Source organism: Phragmites australis, chromosome 15 (genome assembly GCF_958298935.1).
Source record: "Phragmites australis chromosome 15, lpPhrAust1.1, whole genome shotgun sequence".
Lineage (NCBI taxonomy): Eukaryota > Viridiplantae > Streptophyta > Magnoliopsida > Poales > Poaceae > Phragmites > Phragmites australis.
This window is the reverse complement of record NC_084935.1, coordinates 11,789,268-11,808,969: the sequence shown is the minus strand read 5'-3', so window position 1 is coordinate 11,808,969 and position 19,702 is coordinate 11,789,268. Positions and strand designations below refer to the sequence as shown.

Below are 19,702 nucleotides of genomic sequence, written 5' to 3'. Positions count from 1 at the left end.
ACTATCAATCATTTAAGGCTACCTTATTCTTTCCCCCTCCAATCACAAATACTTACGTTTTAATAATATAGTCAAACTTTTAAACTTTGACTATCAATAACTTTCACAATTTTTTATTTGAAACAGAAAAGTCAAATGTGTAGATTTATCTTCAAACATATTTTCGTAATAACATAAATTTATTTGATTTTATTAATATATTCTGGTAAAAATAATGATCGAAGACACGTCTTGGTAACCACATCATCTCCTAAAAGTATTTTCGACCGGAGGGGTACGTGTTTAATTTGTAGCGCAAATTTTCATAGAAAATATCGGCCGGTTTGGCCGGAGCTGTGGAGGGGATCAAGTGCAGAATGACGTGCTGCTCCACGATTGTGGAAATTTAACAACGGCCATGTCATTTTCATTTCGTCCATGTGAAATGACTTGCACTTTTTTAGATCGATCCCAAGCAACAAAATATTTCCTAGCCCGCATAACCAGTTAACCACACGATAAACAATCGAGTGATTTTCTTCTTCTTTTTGTCCTCGTGGGGTCCACCGGGCGTACACGACGACCTCTCTCCCTCTCTCTCATCGTGAGTCGTGACCTGTGAGTTGCCCGTTCCTGGGGCCCGCGCATCGTGCCGGCCACGCCAGCACGACAGCCCCGGCCCGACCCGACCCAACGACGCTGACGAGGCTCTCTCTCGCTCTCTCTGGGCGGTGGTTAATTTTGGACTGCCAGTATTGACTTGACTAGCCTCCTTGCAAAAGAAGAAAAAATAATAAAAGAAGAGAAAGGATACACGGTGATGATCTTTCTTTCGGAGAAAAATAAGCATCCGCTCGACGTCATGCATCGCATCCTTGAGAAATAAATATATGCCACGAGTGGTCCCTCTCCTGTTTGGGTCTAGATTTAGTAATTACTAGCAACAATGTTATCTATACGTGATACCAATAATATTAGAATGAAAACAAAAAAATTCATGAAAAAATAATTGAAAAATAAAAAGCTGAGGATGCATGCTATAGGTAGAATGAAATAATAATATATTAATATTTTTTAATACTAATAACGTCTTTTAATTGCAGATTTTTAAACTGATTGGAAGTTTTCAAACAATTAAGAAGGGATGAGATGGGGGATTAACTTTGATCGTGTAAATTTTGCAGTGGTGATCATTTAGATCTAACGTAAACTCGTCCATTTTATAAGAATATATATATATATATATATATATAGTTAAAAATTGAGCTAAATTCGTAAGGACCCTATATCGATTGCCCTCTTCTAAATAGATTATCCATGTATTTAGGCTTGAAAATGCGGTGGATATTTTTCGCTCCATATCTAAAAAAAAGGATACGACTGGTCTTATTCGAATACAGATATGGATATTTTTGGATCAGTTACGGATATTCCTTATCCGGATAAGGATACGGGAACAGAAACATTTTTTTTACCCGAATACGGATACGGAAGCAGATATTTGGTCAGATCCAAAACAGATAATATCCGTTTTCAGTTTTTCAGATTCAAAACTTAAAGATAACAAGATTCAAATGACTATATTTTTAAACTATAAGTCTGATTTACAATCTGACGGTATCATTACTATCCTTGTAATTAAATCTACAAAACAAGATCCCATTTGGCTATATTTTGATAGGAAAATTTTTATATGACAAGTGGGCCCTACACGTCATACTCTCAATTGCCTCAAATTTTGGTATGGTTGCAATATAAATTTATGCATAATTTAAGGAGTTTTTATCATTTGATAGAAATTCAAATCCGTATTTGTATTCTATTCGTATTTGCACCATATTTGTTTTCGATACTATTCGTATTTTTTCGTATTCGGGATTCCCGTATTAGTTTTTGTTTCCAATTAAAAATAAGAATAAAGATATAGAATAACCATTATCTTTCCGTATCCGATCCATTTTCACCCCTCCATGTGTTTGACTCACATAAAAAAACATTATCCCTTTTGCGGGTGGTGCACACCGTTGCCTTTAATTTATGTCTATTAGTACTGTTTCCTTAATGAGTATAATAGCTCTATAGTTCCTTTTTCTAATGGATGTTCTTTTTTAATGTATTTTGACCAGTGTTTTAAAGAAATAATATAGTATTACCAATCGGAGTACATAAGAATTGATATAGATGAACAGACTAGGGTAAGCACGCCCCAGCCCATCTCAACCCAATTCTGCACTTCTAAGCCTACCTTGATAAGCATCGTAGCTCAATGGGCCGGCCCATGCCCACAATCCTTAAAAGTGTTGACTCACCATTTGGATGCCTATTTGTGACTAGAGTGAGTATCTCCTTCATACGGTCTACATCAAACAAAGTTTATCACGATTATTTGCAATCAAATACGTCTTGGTTTCATGATTTGCTATTGAATAAGTCGTGTTTCACTCCATACCATCCGGATTTCAAATGTCTTGCGAGTGAAAAGAATTGAAACCCTGATTTGTAGACCACGTCCCGCCTTTGTAGAAAGATTATGTACTATTTAGGGTGTTCTGGTAGCTAGGTGGCCACACAAAAGACCGGATTCAGCAAGTTATACGAAGGGAATATATACTGCATTGCAAATCATGGTTTGTCAGCATGCATGCATATTGCCTAAACAACTCAAAAAAAAGAGGGACCAAGTCAAAGGTTGCCTCCATCGTCCAAGACTTGGCGCCAAGCAAGTGCATCTCCCTCCTCTCCTCTCCTCCTGCCTCTGCCTCTGCCTCCTGTTCTCTGTCCTACGCTATCTCTCTCCTCCCTAGCGCGTTTCTCTCCCCTCCTCTCCTGCAACAAACGCCTCATCTCGATCTCCTCCATCTCCATCTATCTCTCGTGCATTGCACAGGGAAAGGAACAAAGAAGCACGCAGCCATGGTGATACCTCCTCCTCCTCTGCATCCCCTCCCTCATATGCATGCATGCTCTGCTTCTTGATCAACGTGGGTGGGTTAATTAGTAGATCATCTCAGGTCATGCGAATGATGATGCCTGCAGGCGAATTCTGCGTCTGGTCTTGCGGTGAGCGACGAGTGCAAGGTGAAGTTCCGGGAGCTGAAGGCGCGGCGGAGCTTCCGGTTCATCGTGTTCAAGATCGACGAGAAGGCGATGGAGATCCAGGTGGAGCGCCTCGGGGAGACAAGCCAAGGGTACGGCGACTTCACCCACAGCCTCCCCGCCGACGAGTGCCGCTACGCCATCTACGACCTCGACTTCGTCACCGTCGAGAACTGCCAGAAAAGCAAGATCTTCTTCTTCTCATGGTGCGTACGTGTGCATCTCTCTCTCTCTCTCTCTCTCTCTCTCTCTCTCTCTCTCTCTCTCTCTCTCTCTCCCACAATACAAATCCCACAAAATCCCACAAAATTTTTTATGAAATTCCATGATTTTTATCATAATTTGCGTATATACTTCTTTTATGTATAAAAAAGAGTATATAGCAAAAATGAAAGGCTAACATTGAATTTTTTTCTTACAACTCATATTGGAGTATCTTAGAATTAGTATTAGAGTATACTAAAAATGATAAAAGAGTATAAAGTGTTTGTTTAGATGGTATATTGTATGTGGGAGTACATACTCCTAGGAGTATAGAATAGGTGTCATATATATATATATATGTGTGTGGGGTAAATGTACGTATCCTACTCACATGCACGCACGCACGCAATGTACGTAGGTCCCCTGACACGGCAAGGACTCGGAGCAAGATGCTGTACGCGAGCTCCAAGGACAGGTTCAGACGGGAGCTGGACGGCATCCAGTGCGAGATCCAGGCCACCGACCCCAGCGAGATGAGCCTCGACATCGTCAAAAGCCGAACCAACTGATTATCATCCATCACCACCACCACCAAGGCACCAACAACAAGAAAAGCAGCTTCAATATAATTCGCATGCATCTCAGACCCACCCATTACTGATTAATTAATTGCCCATGAACTAGTTTATTCAATTCGGACTAAATTTTCTTTCCCTACCATATACTTTGAGATGCTTTTCCTGATTGTTCCTTCCATGTTCCTTTTTTAACTCCTACTCGTTCAATTCTTTGTAACGATGGAGCATATATGGATGCAACTTGCTGGGCATATAAGAATGCATTTTGTTCGTGTGACATAGAAGATATTTTTATATTGGAATAGCGAATTCCATTAAAAAGCCATGCAAGTGAAAAGTCGGTGAAGCTCCTTCCTGAGGAGAAGAAAAAATGGTACCAACTAGCAAAGGTCAACCATATTCTTTATGGTGATAATAATATACACTATTTTCATATGATTGCAAATGACAAATATAAAAAACTACGTATCTTCAGCCTTAATTAGGATGAAGGAACAATTGAAGGAAAAACATAGTTACAAAAATACATAACAAAATACTACAAAGATTTATTCAGGCCACCTGAGATAAATCAGTTCCGTGAGGGAATCATGGAACGATGACATCTCCCAGATAACCAATATCAAAAATGACATACTCATAGCTTCTTTCACAGAAAAGGAAGTACGGGACGCCATGTTCCAAATGGAATATAATAAAGCCCCCGGCTTTGATGGTTTCCCTACGAAGTTTTATCAAATATTCTGGGACGTTATCAAAGAAAATTTGATGATATTGTTCCATGAGCTACACCCTGGAAGTCTTCAATTACAAAGTATCAACTTTGGGGCAATTACTCTCTTACCAAAAGTTAGAGAAGCATGTCACATTCAACAGTATAGCCCAATTAGCCTATTGAATGTCAGATTCAAAATTTTCACAAAGGTGACCACAAATCACATAAATAGTGTGGCATACCATTTAATCTACACCACCCAAACAACTTTTATGCGTGGTTATAATATCCTAGAATGGGTCGTAATTTTACACATTTATTCATGAACTCCATAAAAAAACTACATAGGGTTGTATTAAAAATAGATTTTGAGAAAGCTTATCATAAAGTCAAGTGGTCTTTTTACTTCAATGTCTTCAGATGAAAGAATTCTCATCTAAATAGTATTCATGGGTGGAGTAATTCATCACTGGAGGGAGTGTAGTAGTCAAAATAAATGATTCTATTGGTGGATATTTCCAAACTAAAAAAAGATTATGTCAGGGAGATCCTCTATCTCTGATATTATTTAACATTGTCGCGAACATGTTAGCTGTCTTGATAGAGAGCAAAAAGCGTTTGTTGGATTGGGGGGGGGGGGGGGGTAGTGCCACACCTTATTCAGGATGATCATGGAACATGATCTGGAAAAGGCAAAAAACTTGAAGCTGTTGATATGTGCATTTGAACAACTATTTGGTGAATTGAATTGTTCTATTTTGGTGAAGCATTGGATAATGCGAATCAATATGAAGAATTCTTCGGGTGTGCCAAGGGAGAGCTCCCTCTGCACTATTTGGGAATTCCGATTCACTATTGCAAGCTTTGAAACTTGGACTTGAAAGGAGTAGAGGAACAACTTGAAATGAGGTTGAGTAGCAGGATGGGAAAGTACTTATCAATGCGAGGTAGACTGGTCCTTCTAAACTCAGTTCTCAATAACCTCCTGACAAACATGATGTCCTTTTTCTTAATTCTACGTGAGGTACTTAAATGACTGGACTACTTTCATTCCAGATTCTACTAACAAAGTGACAGTCACAAAAAGAAGTATCGTCTTGCAAAATGAAGTGTTGTGTGCCAACCTAAAGATAATGGTGGCTTAGGGATACAAGATCTTGATGTTCAAAATAACTTGTTAATATGTAAATGGCCATACAAACATTTAATAGAAGACGGTGTATAGCAGAACATATTACAAAATAAATATTTGGGATCATCATAAGTACAATGGAAGCTAGGTGACTCACATTTTTGGGTAGGATTGATGAAGGTGAAGCGACATTTACTACGCTTTGGTACCTTCAACATCAATAATGATACTCAAATAAGATTTTGGGAAGATACATGGCTAGGAATTTCATCTTTGAGCAACCAATATCCTTGCCTATACAACATAATTCAAAACAAACAAGATATAGTTGTTCACGTATTACAATCTCACCCACCAAACATTTCATTCAGGTGGAACTTGATAGGATCAAAACTGATAGTGTCGAACGATTTGCTCCCTCGCCTTATCAACATCAATTTGATACAATAACCTGATGAATTCCGTTAGAAATTGAACAAATATGGAAAATTCTCAGTTAATTTGCTATACCGGGCTCTTATGCGCAGGGATATACCAATAATGAATAGGGAATTATGGAAACTAAAAGTACCTCTAAAATAAAAGTTTTCTTATAGTACTTACACAAAGGTGTACTTCTAACAAAATATAATCTAATGACAAGACAATGGAAAGTAGTCAAAAATGTTGCTTTTGTCACAAAAATGAGATGATTAGGCATCTATTTTTTTATTGTCGTTTTGCGAGATCTGCATAGTTTATCATTCAAGTGGCTTCGAACCTTTACCTATTGAGTAATGTTCCAAATATGTTTGGTAACTGACTTAATGCTCTTAGTAAGCATTGTAAAGCCAAAGTAATGGTAGCCGCGACGGTTTTTTGTTGGTCATTGTGGTTATGCAGAAATAACATTATCTTTAATAATAGAAAAATTAACTCTCCTTTACAGGTTATTTATACATATACGCTGTGGCTATGTACATTGGCGGTGCCGCAACGGCAGGAGGACCAACATATGGTGACATTGGCATGTACTACTCTGGAGTAGACGGGTCACGGATATCTTTACTTGGTTTGGGTGATAGTCTAAGCATTGGATTGAAGCTTCACAATAGTCTATGAGTTGTATCATTTTGTTACTTATAACCTCTTTTTGCTACTTACGATGGTATTTTTCTTCTTCTCATTTTTAAGCTGTGCGCATCTGAGCTATGTAGAAAGCAAAAGTGAACTCTTAATTGTTGTATCACCTTGATATAACTATAAGAGCCACTAAAACTTTCTTTATCGAAAAAATGAGATCATCGGCCACCAAAGCCTCAATGCCAGGCGGCGTTCCATCCAAATTAAGGACAATATTTTGAGGATAATTATAACATATCACAGCTAGAGTATGTGATACTCTATCACATCCTCTTGGACAGAAATTTACTAAAAACATAATAAAATTAAGAATGAATGATATGCTTTAGCTCACAAATAGTCACATATAATGTCTCCCGCCTTCGCCAGCCTGAGAGAACCACTCTTTTTTTTAAAGACCTGAAACGGCTTTTATTAATTAAGGAGGAGAAAGTTTAGACAACATGTAAGGTACATACTACAAACACACTCGAACCGAGCATTCAGCTGGTTTCACCAGACAGAAGCTCTACAACTCGGCCTAGATGCTATGAGGGATTACTCAATAGAGAAACATGCAAATAGAGCTAGAACAACTAGGACTTGAACATATGACTATAGGAGCTAACTCTGTGGAATGACCATCGCTGGCAGTAAGGAAGCCAAATCTAATGACCCATAGTCGGGCCTCCTCCTGTATTTCGGACATGATACTGCTTACCTTTTTTCTCTTTTGTTGAAGACGTGATTGTTTTGTTCCTTCCACACATCCTATACAGCAAGAATGCAAAGCGAGCGAATTTCCTTTGTTGTCTGGTCTGATGCGCACTGAGTGAGTGATCTGTACCAATCTGCTTTGCTTGACCCAGGTGACCTTGTGGACCAATTACACGACATAAGACTAGGGTGCTGCACCCAAGATGCAACCTTGTGCCAAATTTCCTGTGTAATTACATATCCCATAAACAGGTGATCCACCGTCTCAAGGTTTCACAAGCACAACTATCAGAAGTAGTAGTTCGGCCAACCATGTTGTTGTAAATGATCGGCAATCCAAATACGTCTTTGGAGGACTAACCAGAGGAAGAACTTACATCAGGGAGGAGCCCATGGCCACTATACTAAGATGTCCATCTCGGTCAACACGGTGCCTTTGAACTGGAGGAGGTATGCCGATCAGGTGGAGTATTCCCCGAAAGTAGTACACATCCAAGTGATCGTGTCCGGAATAGCAGCACTCATATTCAAGTGAACAGATTGTAGGAGGGTCCAAAAATCAACATAGTTAGCTTAGAGAGAAGTGGTAAGGTTATGATCCAGATCATGAATCCATCTATCAACCGTGAGAGCATTAGCCACTGTATGATTTTTGTGCCTACTATGTTGGTAAAGGGAGGGGAACAGAAAAGCCAATGATGAGCCCCTCAACCTGCTGGACATCCAGAAGGAAGCCTTCTTACCATTGCCGAGCTGGATTGAAGTGGCAGCGTTAAAGAGAGCAATGTCATCCGAGCCAACCGGTAGCTGCATGCCTTTCCAAGGGCGCATAGGCTACATCCACTCAAACCAGAGCCAACAGAGGCAAAGTGCACGGGCAAAAAATTCCAGGTTTGTGATCCCCAGGCCACCGTACGAAGTGGGACAGTAGGCGCGAGACCAATTCACTTTGCACTTGCCACCTGTGAGCTGTTGATCGCCCACCCAAAGGAAGCGACATCATGCCTTGTCCAAATCCTTTATGAATTGTTTTGGTGGCTGGAGCACCGTTAGAAGATAGGTGGGCAGTGAACTAAGGACGATGCGTACAAGCTCACGCCTGCCAGCCGGTGTAAGCAACCTTCCTCTTTGATCAGCTGTAAGAGGGCAAGGTGAACTCGGCCAAGGGTGTGAGGCAGTCCTAGGTAGGTAATCGGAAAAGGTGCCCGAACACCAGGGAAATGCTCAAGCATTGCCTCCATATCAAGGCCTTGGCATCAGATGGTGGACACTCGCTCTTACTGAGATTGATGTGCAGGCTGGTAGCTCCTCCAAAGCAGCGCATAATATCCATCATCATAGTAATGTCATGTTTGTTTAGGTCGTGAACACAACTGCATCGTCGGCATATAGAGACAACCGTAGTCTAGCATGCTACCCACGTAGAGGAGTGAGGGCTCGTGCCTCTATTGCCAGCTCAAAAAGGCGCTACAGAGTATCTATGGCGAGAATGAATAGCTAGGGGGATAAGGGATCGCCTTGTCGTAGCCCTCGCATATGTTGGATTTCTGGATCGAGGACTCCATTGAGTAGGACGGAGGAAGTCGAGGATGAGAAGAGAACAGGTAGCTAGTTTCTCCACGTTGCACTAAAGCCCCTATGCTAAAGGAGCTCAAACATGTATTCCCAGGATATCGTGTCGAAAACCTTTAAAATGTCCAACTTGAAAAGGCATGCTGGAGTGCGGCTTTGATTGTAGGCACGCGCCAGATTACGCACATACAAGAAATTGTCTTTGATGCACCTGCGCTTTATAAAAGCACTTTGCGAGTAGGTGAAAGGACAATGATGTCACCTAGAGGGGGTGAATAGGCATTTTTACAAAAATTCATTCCCTTTTACTGTTGATCTAAACTTGCAGCGGAAAATAAACTAACGGATTTTTCACAAGTGAAAATCCTAAATATGTTAGGCTCAACTAGTGCACAATAACCTTAAATAAGTGTGAAGGTTACAATACTGGGTGACAAAGATTACTCAAATCTAGCAAAAGATATGCAAGAAAACATTAATTGAAAATTTCTGAAAACACTATTCACCAGAAGACTCCAGGTTGACCTGGATACTCCGTGTTCAGAGTTCATTATACAGTATCCAAAGTTTCCGGGTTAAATCTAGAACCTCCGGGTTCAACAGAGAATGAACTCAAAACTGAAATTAAACAGCATCTAAAAGGTTCTAGCTCAAACCAAGTGAAGTCGTGTGTTGCAAGTGATGATTCGAAGTAGATCCATAAAGAACCTACAATCAAATGCACACGAACAAGTAGATCGAGCAAAATGCACAAATATTAAGCAAAAATACAAGAACATGAAAACAAGAGAGGAGACATGTGATTTGTTTTCCAAAGTTTGGACACCTCCTCTAGAGGTTCCTATGTCTCCATTGAGGGGCTCAGTCACACATGAGCTGGGTCTCTCTTAACCATTTTCCTCGCCAAGCTAGGTCACACTTGAGCTTGGGTTTCCACTCTTGATTTCTTTCCTTCCAGAGGCGAAATCGAAGTCTTTACAAACTTCCCACGGCACATGACAACCTTGAGTGCTCGCCGGCGACGCCTAGCCACCTAGGATCTCTAAGCTCCAACGGTAACAAATGCTTCACGCACTTCTTGCCGATGAACTCAAGTGCTCAAGAATATAGTTTAACTCACTTACACTCAATCTTTCAATCTCTCAACCCAACTCGCTTTTCTTCTCAAAGCACACACTAGATTAGAGTGGGGAGTTCTTTTGGCTCTAGAACATTTTTCTTTCTTGCCCAAGCAGCAGCAACAAAGAATAGGGGTGAGAGGTTATATATATTCAACCCCCAAAAACTAGCCGTTACACACCTTTTTTGTACTGACCTGAAGTATCCGGGTCAACCCGGAGTCTCCGGGTTGGCACTAGAACACGTAACCGAGAGCCTTGGCCGGAGTACAACGTGGAGGGTCCGGAACCCATAGTATCCGGGTGAAACACTTAGGCCCTAACAGAACACTCAGCTTGGAACCCCACCCGAAGATTCTGGACACTTGGAGTAGCCGGGTCAACCCGGAGTATCCAAGTTTAGCACAGTTGGCTCTTTGAAAAACGGCGATAACTTTTAATCTCGAAATCCAATTTCAACGATTTTAAACTTTATGGAAAGCTTATTCAGAGATCTACACATCCTAACTAAATTTATGACCTCAAACATATTGGATCAAACTAGGAACACTCCAAAACCAAATTCGGATACTTCCACACTTTCCACACCGGGCTCCTTAAGCTAACTCTCACTTTGGGTTGGTGTCACGTCCTGAATTCTTAATAACGCAATTAAGCATAATCATGCATGCAAAGAATTATTTTTAATTTTGCGTAATGGTAATTTGGAATGCTAATGCACTTCGTTAAAAGTTAATTGGATGAGAGAAAAGAAATACAGGAGGGAAAAGAATGAAATTCGCAGTCAAAACGGACCCTTTTCTCTAAAACATGGGCCCCATATGTGGGCCAACCACCCAACCACTCAAGTGGGCACCCCCACTGCTCTCTCTCTCTCTCTCCTCCCTCACTCCCCACACCTCCACCTTGCAGCTGCCACTGCAGCTCACCCCCGCCCTCTCACTCCCCTCTCTAGCTCTCTCACTCTCACTTGGATTTCTCTCTCTAGGAGCAAGGCCAAGATATGCATATGGTACCATTGCATTCTCTAGCTCGTGAGCTGCTCATATATCCAATTCATTTTCGTTTTCCCGAAGGATTCGAGCCGATTTTGATAATTTTTGGTGATTAGGGTTGAAACGTGAAGAACACCGGAATTCTTCGTCTCCCAAGCGTTTCCTCCATTCACCAGTGGTCACCTAACTCCACAAGCATCTTGGGTAAGTCCCTTAGGCTTCCCATGGCATGAATTCGTGATTTGGGTGGTCAATTTTGAATTGGAGAAAAGTTCGTGAGTTTTGAAGTTTTGGACCAAAATGAAGATTTAGATGAGATTTGAGTTGGGAATCGAGTTGCTAGGTTGATGAGTGAATTCTAGACTCCATAAACCATCTCAAACATGTTCCCCTTTGGATTGGAGAGGATTGCAAATCGATTTGGCAAAGTTTTTCCCCAAAATGGAGCTTTTCTGGAAAGTCCGGAAGTTCCGGACAATTTCCCAGAAGTTCCGCAGTCCGGAACTTCCGTAGAAATTCATGGATCTTCTGCAAAAGTCCGGAACTTCCGCAGAAATCTTCGGAACTTCCGCAGTTACAATTCATCAGGTGGTCCGAAAGTTGTAAAATTCATAATAAATTCTCTGTAGCTCCAAATATTATAAAACCAATTTTGTTGGTTTCATGATAACCTAATCTACCTACTAAAAATAAAAATGTCCCCAGCCATGAAAGAGTTAATTAACTTTCTAAGGTAAACTAATTAGGTTAAGGCTTCATTAATTCACCGTTGGTTCTTTGCGAGTCCAAAATTGATGAATCAAATTTTGCTAGTTTCCTTATGACTTGTTCTATCTAGGAAAAATGTTTTCAGCCATTATATGCATATTGTGGCATATATTTGCACTTCATTCATACTCATTGCATTGCACACATTTATCCTTTTTAGAGAACGCCAATCCGTCGATCCCGAAGGCTGAGGGCGATCCCGACGCGCTCCACCTATTTGAGCCAGTGCATCAAGGCAAGCAACTAAGCATATTAATCTATCTTGTGTAATTGGATAAGTCTAAAATTGATGAAATATGCTTATGTATGTACGCATGTTTAGTGAGTCAGTATTGGGTACCAATGGGTAGAATCTATGCCGATTGCATTCTTCTACTTTGAATACTTGTGTATTTACATTCCTTGTAGCCTTGAGATGTTGTCAATGTCTAGGTATGAGTTTGACTTATATGCTTAGCCATGCTTAGGTTATTTGGTAGAAGTCGAACGACGGCGCATCCCGTTGTTCGCGAGCATAGGACCTTCTTATGATTACATACACTTGTTGAGGTTGAGATGGTTGTATGAGTGGTGAGTATGAGATAAGGTGTGGGCGGTGCTAGGAGGTGTTTTGTCTTGCCCGGATGTGGAGTTCCCCTGGGTAGGTCGGTAGAGGAAACTAGACACCGTAGATCGCTTTACGCCGGTTAAGCATCGATCGTCGATGTTGTTGGCTTTAGCACTTACCTTACTCATCACATGCCGATCTAATGGTAAGGCGAGCTAAATACCTTCGCAACTGTGGCTTTTTGGGCGTGGACATCGATGGTGTGAGCGGGCAAGCTTATAGTTGTACTAGTTTGCTCCGGGAGTAGTTCTAGTACTGCCACTCCGAGCGATACATGATCCAAACAATTGGGGGTGGTTGGGAAAGGTTGTCATGAGTACCCCTTGTGTGCACTTTGGCTGGTGGCACAAGCTGTATGGTCCTCGGATCGTGTAGGTCCAAGAGTATCCCCCTGCAAGGTGTATAAACGGTTCGAACTGCCGCGCTCTCGGTCGTGAGCATGCTTCTGTCCATCTCCATCGGTCGTAGAGTTTCGAGTACGGTTTGTGGTTCGGTATGTGGGAGATGGTGATGTTGGTTCTTGTTACTTATTGATACACATGTTGGCTACAGTTACACTTGTTCAGTTGTTAGTTGCAAGGTAGTTTTCATATGTTTTGGTTAAGTTTCAGTCGCTTACACATATATCTAGGATGCTTAGTGCATATATTTTACCTAACCTATGGTTTATCCTTGCTAATGATTAATGCATAATCCTTGGAGTCGAGCTAAGTATATGTGCTCTGTATGGTTTAAGTCTTGCGAGTACCTTCGTACCTATGCCTGCGCTTTCAAGTACTCCTGCTGCTGGGGAAGAGACTGTTTTTGGCTACTTCGTTCCTGCTGATCAGGGTGGTGGGCAAGAGTAGTGCATCCTACTCTGAAGGTGGTGTGTTGAGATGGTGCCTAAGGTCATGTGGCGCCGTTCTCTTTTGTTGTTCCTAAGTTTAACTTTCCGCTGCATAGTTCTTTTGTAGTTAGGAGTTGAGGGGTTCTGTCTCCTCCTAGCTCGCTTTTGTTGTAAATTGTTGAAATCAGTTGCATGCTTAATACTTGTAATATAAATGTTTATTACCCGCTCTTTATTAAGCTATGTTGTGATGTATATGTTGGAAGACATGTGTTCCGATCCTTGGGCACAAAACACGTGCCGGGACTACCGGAGCGGTATTCTGTTTAATCGCTGAAGTCATGATCATGTCAGTGATCGACTTAGTTATTAATTAGAATATTGTTTGGACGGTTCCTCACAGTTTGTTAGAAAACTCTTGAGCACTGAGACACGACAAATAGCTCATGTTGCATCCCTCTTAATTGTGTGGTATACCTATACTCAATTTCAAAGATAAAACACGTTTGAATCACATTGAGCCTTTGAATAGCTTCAAGTAGCGCTTCTTTCCTTCAAACTTAGAGGGTTGCCAACTTTTATATCATTGTCACTCCATCTCTTCTTGATTTTTCATGTGATTGATGTGAATCACTGGTAGCTTCACATGACCTCGCACGGTATAGGCACAAAGCCTTCACTCGCTCTTCACCACTACCTTGGTCCTTCGGCGCCAAGTTATTTGCTTGCCCTTCACCACCGGATGATACATCGCAGTCGAGTCTTGCTTGCCCTTCATCGTCTTACCATAGAAAACCACTTTATATTCGACATATTCAATAAATTCACTTTGCCATATATGGAGTCCAATCTTGTTCTTCACTCTTGGCATATAGAATATCTCAACTCAACTCATGCTTTCTTATGGATCCTAACTCCAACTCACTCTCAAGCACAAATCACATAGGTTAGTCTATAAAACTCAATTGACAACTTTTATACCTTAAATTACTTGATCTACACAAGTAACTTATTAGCCTTCATGCATATTATCAATCTTATTGAGCTTCTCCTTGTTCTCATGAGCATTACCTAGCATCACTTAGAGCTCATTCATCTTAATGCACTTTCAGTTTCCCCATTTACTTAGAGTCATGCATATCTCTCCTCCATGCATCACCTATGGAACAACCAACTAACAATTCTCAACAACGTTGTTAGTCCATAGATAGTGCCATTAATTACAAAACCATATATAAGGGTTATATGCACTTTCAATCTCCCCTATTTTGGTAATTGGTGACAATCTCACTAGATGATTATATTTGAAAAATTTAAAGTTCTAAGTATATATATAATCCGAAGATTAATATATACAAAGAACAAGTTTTAGAAACATCAAACATCACAAAGATATTTGAGGTTACCAAAAACTAGTTTTACTAGCATCAAACACCAGAAAGGTTTTGATGTAGTAGTACTAAACATGAATAAAGCAAACTCACCCATAATCTATGCATGTGTGAATGAATCTTGAATATCATTGCATATATTGTTTATCTCAAATTTCGGACGAAGTTTCTTTTATACATATGAATCAAGTATGACTAATTATATATCAAGATAAAAAATGAATATGCTCATGCAAAGCAAAACTTTTTCAGAAAGGTTTCATGGATGTGCTTTTGAAACTCCCCCAATTGACATCTATATTACAAACATAAGGGATTACAAATTCTCCCCCATAAGCAAAAATCTCTTACAAAATATAACATCTAGTCCAAATTCTCCCCCAAGGTAAAATTGGTAAGAACTATAGAGGACTCACCAAAAGAGAAATTTTCTTCAAAATACGCTAGTTCTATCCCACAAAAGGAATCATCGAAATCTAGTGCAAGACCATATATAGTGTAAGCTCCTCATGATGTGTATTTCTCATAATTTGAGTTAAACCAAATACACTTATCTAATTATGGCTCATGTGATGAAATCAAGCTATACAATAGGTCAAAGGGGGTTTAAATAGATGCCAAATGAGATTTCGAAAAGAAATACCAATTTAAACTTCAAAAGATATCAATTAAATACTGACAAAAGATACCAATTGAAAATCAAAGCATAAGAACAAAGAACTAGGCTCAAATTTAACATAACAAAATAGTTGACATTATAACGAATATCTCGTAAGCATATATGTTCAATAGAGCCAATCAAACCGCACTAAAAACAAAATTTCATCAATATTGCATATAGGAGCAACTCAAGCATTTGATATCGATTCTTTTGCATATTTAGGATTGGATGAATCATAAACATGATTATAGAGATCCTATAAAAATATGCTACTTCGAATTGCTCATAGTTGCAATATAGAGATTTTTAAACATTTGCATGAAAAACAAATTTTCGTAAGTCATTTTCATGCTATGATGCAATCTACATAAGATTGAATCTTTAAAATTAAATGCATGAATTAAGAACAAACTATTTGATCTCGGTAGCTTGTTCATCTCGGTAACTTGTTCATCCTTGCTTGGCATTATTTTGATATGATCCTTCCTTTTGATTCCAATTGAAGTTGAAGGAGATGATCTTCTTTATAGATACCAATTGAAAGGTAAATATCATCTTCATGAATTCCAATTGAAATGATCTTCTACTTGAAAGGACTTCCATTATGATTAATCTAAGCATCCAATGCATCTTCATTGTACCTAAACTCATTTAAGTACAATTTAGTCCCCAAACTCATTGGGTCCGAAGAGGTTAGCAAAACTCACCATATAGAGCAAACTATACAATAAACTTGTGCATATTGATATGACATGGAAATGATAACAATTGAAGTTCGTACTAATAAATCGCTACCAATTGAAAATATATACCGAATGAAGGTATATAACAATTGAAATTAAATGAAAGCTATATGCACATTTTAGACAATAAAAGCACTTGGGAGAGGCTTACTCTAAATGTAGGATCAAAGAAAGCAAACATGCTATAGATTTTATTATTTAGGTCAAACAAGCATACTCGTCACTTTCAAGATTCGATAAAGATACAATTTGGACAAAAAAAAAGCATATGAGACTTAAAGATACCAAATGAAAGACAAATATCAAAAATTTGTCCAAATTACATCTAAGACCAAAGTATCAACAAATGATCATTCACAAAGTTAAACAAATGAATTACGTGAAGATTAAGGATATAGAGACATGAAGAAGTTCCAAACATGCTAAAAACATATCTCAAGCGAGTATATTAAACATGATACAAGTATTGAGATAACAAGCTTCTATGAACTCCAAGAGGAAAGTTTCCTTGAATAAACCAATATTCCTAACATAAGAGTTAGATAAAATCCTTCACAAAGAAAGAAGTTGCAAAGAAGCAAAAATTGAAACAAAGATGATCAACAAGAATTACCATTGTATTACTACCCATTGTAAGACAACAATGGTATGTAGAGATTTCACAAGTCGGTAATTGCAATAAGGCATGGATCAACTTTCTTTCAAGAAGTATGAGAAGAAGGATTTTAGAAATTAAACATCATGCTTCAAACATATTCTTTACAAAGTCAACTATTATAAGTAAACATATAAAAACCATAGTTAATTTGATCCGAATGAGAAATAATTCAAAATAAAATCTTGAGATTAAAATATCACTAGAGAAGTATCAAGAATCTCAAGTTTCAATTTAAGATCAAATATGGATTGATTAATAGATTCTTGCACAATTGAGCTTTATATGAGCTTGACATACCACATAGAAACTAGATAAACAATGATATCAATTCTAAGTGGTATTGCTCAAATACTCACACTTTATGAGTATTTAAGATGCACAAAGTATAATACTCCCCCATAATGTGGTATTCCATTAATTTCTCTAAAATAGCCAAAATAGAATTTAATAAGACGGATAAGATCAAATAAGGCTCCAAAACTACAATCAACATATGAATGTGCAATGCATCCTACACATACTAGTTATATGATTTACACATACTAATTAGTAAAAAAGCTAGATGCACTAGAAAAAAATTCATAGCACACTTAGCAAGCAATCAAGACATGTATGAATATGAAATATAGACATGATAAGATTGCAATAAGGTCTACACATGCTAGGATAAGCACAAGCTCTAAACAAGCATAGATACACAACCTATATATACAAAGAGCTAGAAACTTTCAGAATCCGGAGTTTCCGAATATAACCCAGAACTTCCGAGTTCTGGAGCACTCGGATATTTCACCCTAACCTGGAATCTCTGAGTTCTAGAGCACTCGGATATTCCGGCCTGACCCGGAAGCTCCGAGTTCTGGAGCACTCCAGAAAACTGTATAGAACAAAAATCTAACACAATGAACAAGAATATGAATTTAAGGCATTGTGATAGAATGTTACCTTCATATAATGACATTGGATAGATAGTAAATATATTTCCATATAACTTGACTCTTTAAACAATTAGATAGCTCTTCAAATAAATAGCTAAGTCTCCAATCCCAATTCTCATTGACAACCTTGAGGATATTCATTTCACAAAGAGACTAAACACAAATTTTACTTGAAAAAATATTAGTCTCAAAGCACAAAATATAGGATGAGCTCCCCCTAAATATGTGCATCCAAGTACTTGAATTACTTGTAACATACACATAGTTCATTCAAGAATTTAGAGCAGTTTACCTTATATTTTGAGTTAAGGCACAAAATAAATTTACAAAGGAAATACTTGTGCCAAGAATAAACTTACAACCATCAGATCATGTAGATTAGTTCATCTTTCATAGCCATCACTAAGTCCAAATCCTCTAATATTTCTTTTACCTTATATAGCTCACAAAGACACAAAAGGTAAAATTCACAAGAGATTGTAACTTGAGATTTTAGCAATTACCATTCCTTTTTCAAATGTCTTTTTGAACATCATTGACGAAGTGGTCTCTTGGACACTTGATGAGATTTTGACAAAGCACTTGAGGTGGAGGTCCAATTCTAACTTCTTTCTTCATCTCAATATACCTCCAACCTTCTGCAGATTTTGGAACTTCCGAATTTAGCCTAGAATGTCCGGTTTACAAAGACCAGAACTTCCAGATTCAATCCAGAATATCCAGATTATCCAAAAAGCTAAGATGCTTGGGGTTTTCATGAGTCTTGATCTTTTCTTGATATTTTTCCTGATGATCACCACCAAGTATTTATTGTATGCATCACTCATAAGACTTTGCTCTAGAGAGCATTATTAAACGCATCACTTTATAAGAATATAGACATTTAAGCAAAAACTACCTAGTCAACTTTAAGTGTTCACAATCACAAAAATATTGTGAACGACGCACACCTACACAAGGTTAAGGAGGCTAGATATTTGAAAGTAGGTACTTGTTACCGAGATGTTGTTGGTTTTTGATGTTGGATTAATAATCTTCATACTTGACGCTCTTTCCACAAATGATGAGAAATATAACTTGAAAGGAAACTTGATATGAGAAGTGCAAGAAAATTCTTCTCAAGTGAGCCAAGTCTGCAATACATCTCAGAGTACCTATTTAGCAAATTAGGCACTTTGTAGTACCCAAACTATGTTGGATCCTTTAAGGTTAGTCATGAGAGACTTAGGCATTCAAATGGCCCTTACATTAACATGAGGTGAACTAATCACCTTAGCGACACAAGTACCACTCTTAACCTTCCTAAGCAAATATTAATCATTATTGGAAGAGTTAGACTTAGGAATGTTACCCTTAGGACAATTTTTACCAAAATATCCCTTGGTCCGACAAATGTAGCAAATACGGTGCATGTCCTTACAAGATGTCTTCTCATCTTGCTTCTTGCTTGCTTCCTTGCCGATGAACCTCTTCCTAGATGATATAAGACCTTCATTGTTCATGTAGAGGCATGATGCAACTTCATGTTCCTTCTCATTGCACCCATAGAACTTCCTCTTGCTTCTTCTTGCTTTCTTGTTTGGAAGTGTGGTCTTGTCATCAATCTTGTTGGAACACATAGAGGCATAGTGTCCCATGATTGAGCACTTAAAGCACTTGACATGAGCTATCTTCTTAACTTGGCTCTTGCTTATGTCCTTCTCTTCCTTCTGTAAAGAGCAATTTCTCACATGGTGACCCTCCTTCTTGCACTTGATCTTGACATTGTTGGACTTGTTCTTCTTGTTAAATTTTACTTTAAATCCATGATCATTGTGCTTCTCATTTTTACCTACATAATCCCAGTCACATATAGTGCTCAGGTAAACATTTGCATGAGAGCAACAAGGGTTAGCACAAG

General features: G+C 38.8%; 1 protein-coding gene across 1 annotated transcript; it reads left to right on the top strand.

The window, feature by feature from the left end:
• Positions 1-2,765: 2,765 nt before the first annotated feature.
• LOC133893195 (actin-depolymerizing factor 2) lies at positions 2,766-3,863 on the top strand. Its single transcript, XM_062334169.1, has 3 exons — positions 2,766-2,895; positions 3,016-3,281; positions 3,698-3,863. Exons 1-3 carry the CDS (start codon positions 2,893-2,895, stop codon positions 3,846-3,848), a joined length of 420 nt encoding a protein of 139 aa, XP_062190153.1. The 5' UTR covers positions 2,766-2,892; the 3' UTR covers positions 3,849-3,863.
• The last annotated feature ends 15,839 nt before the right edge of the window (positions 3,864-19,702 follow it).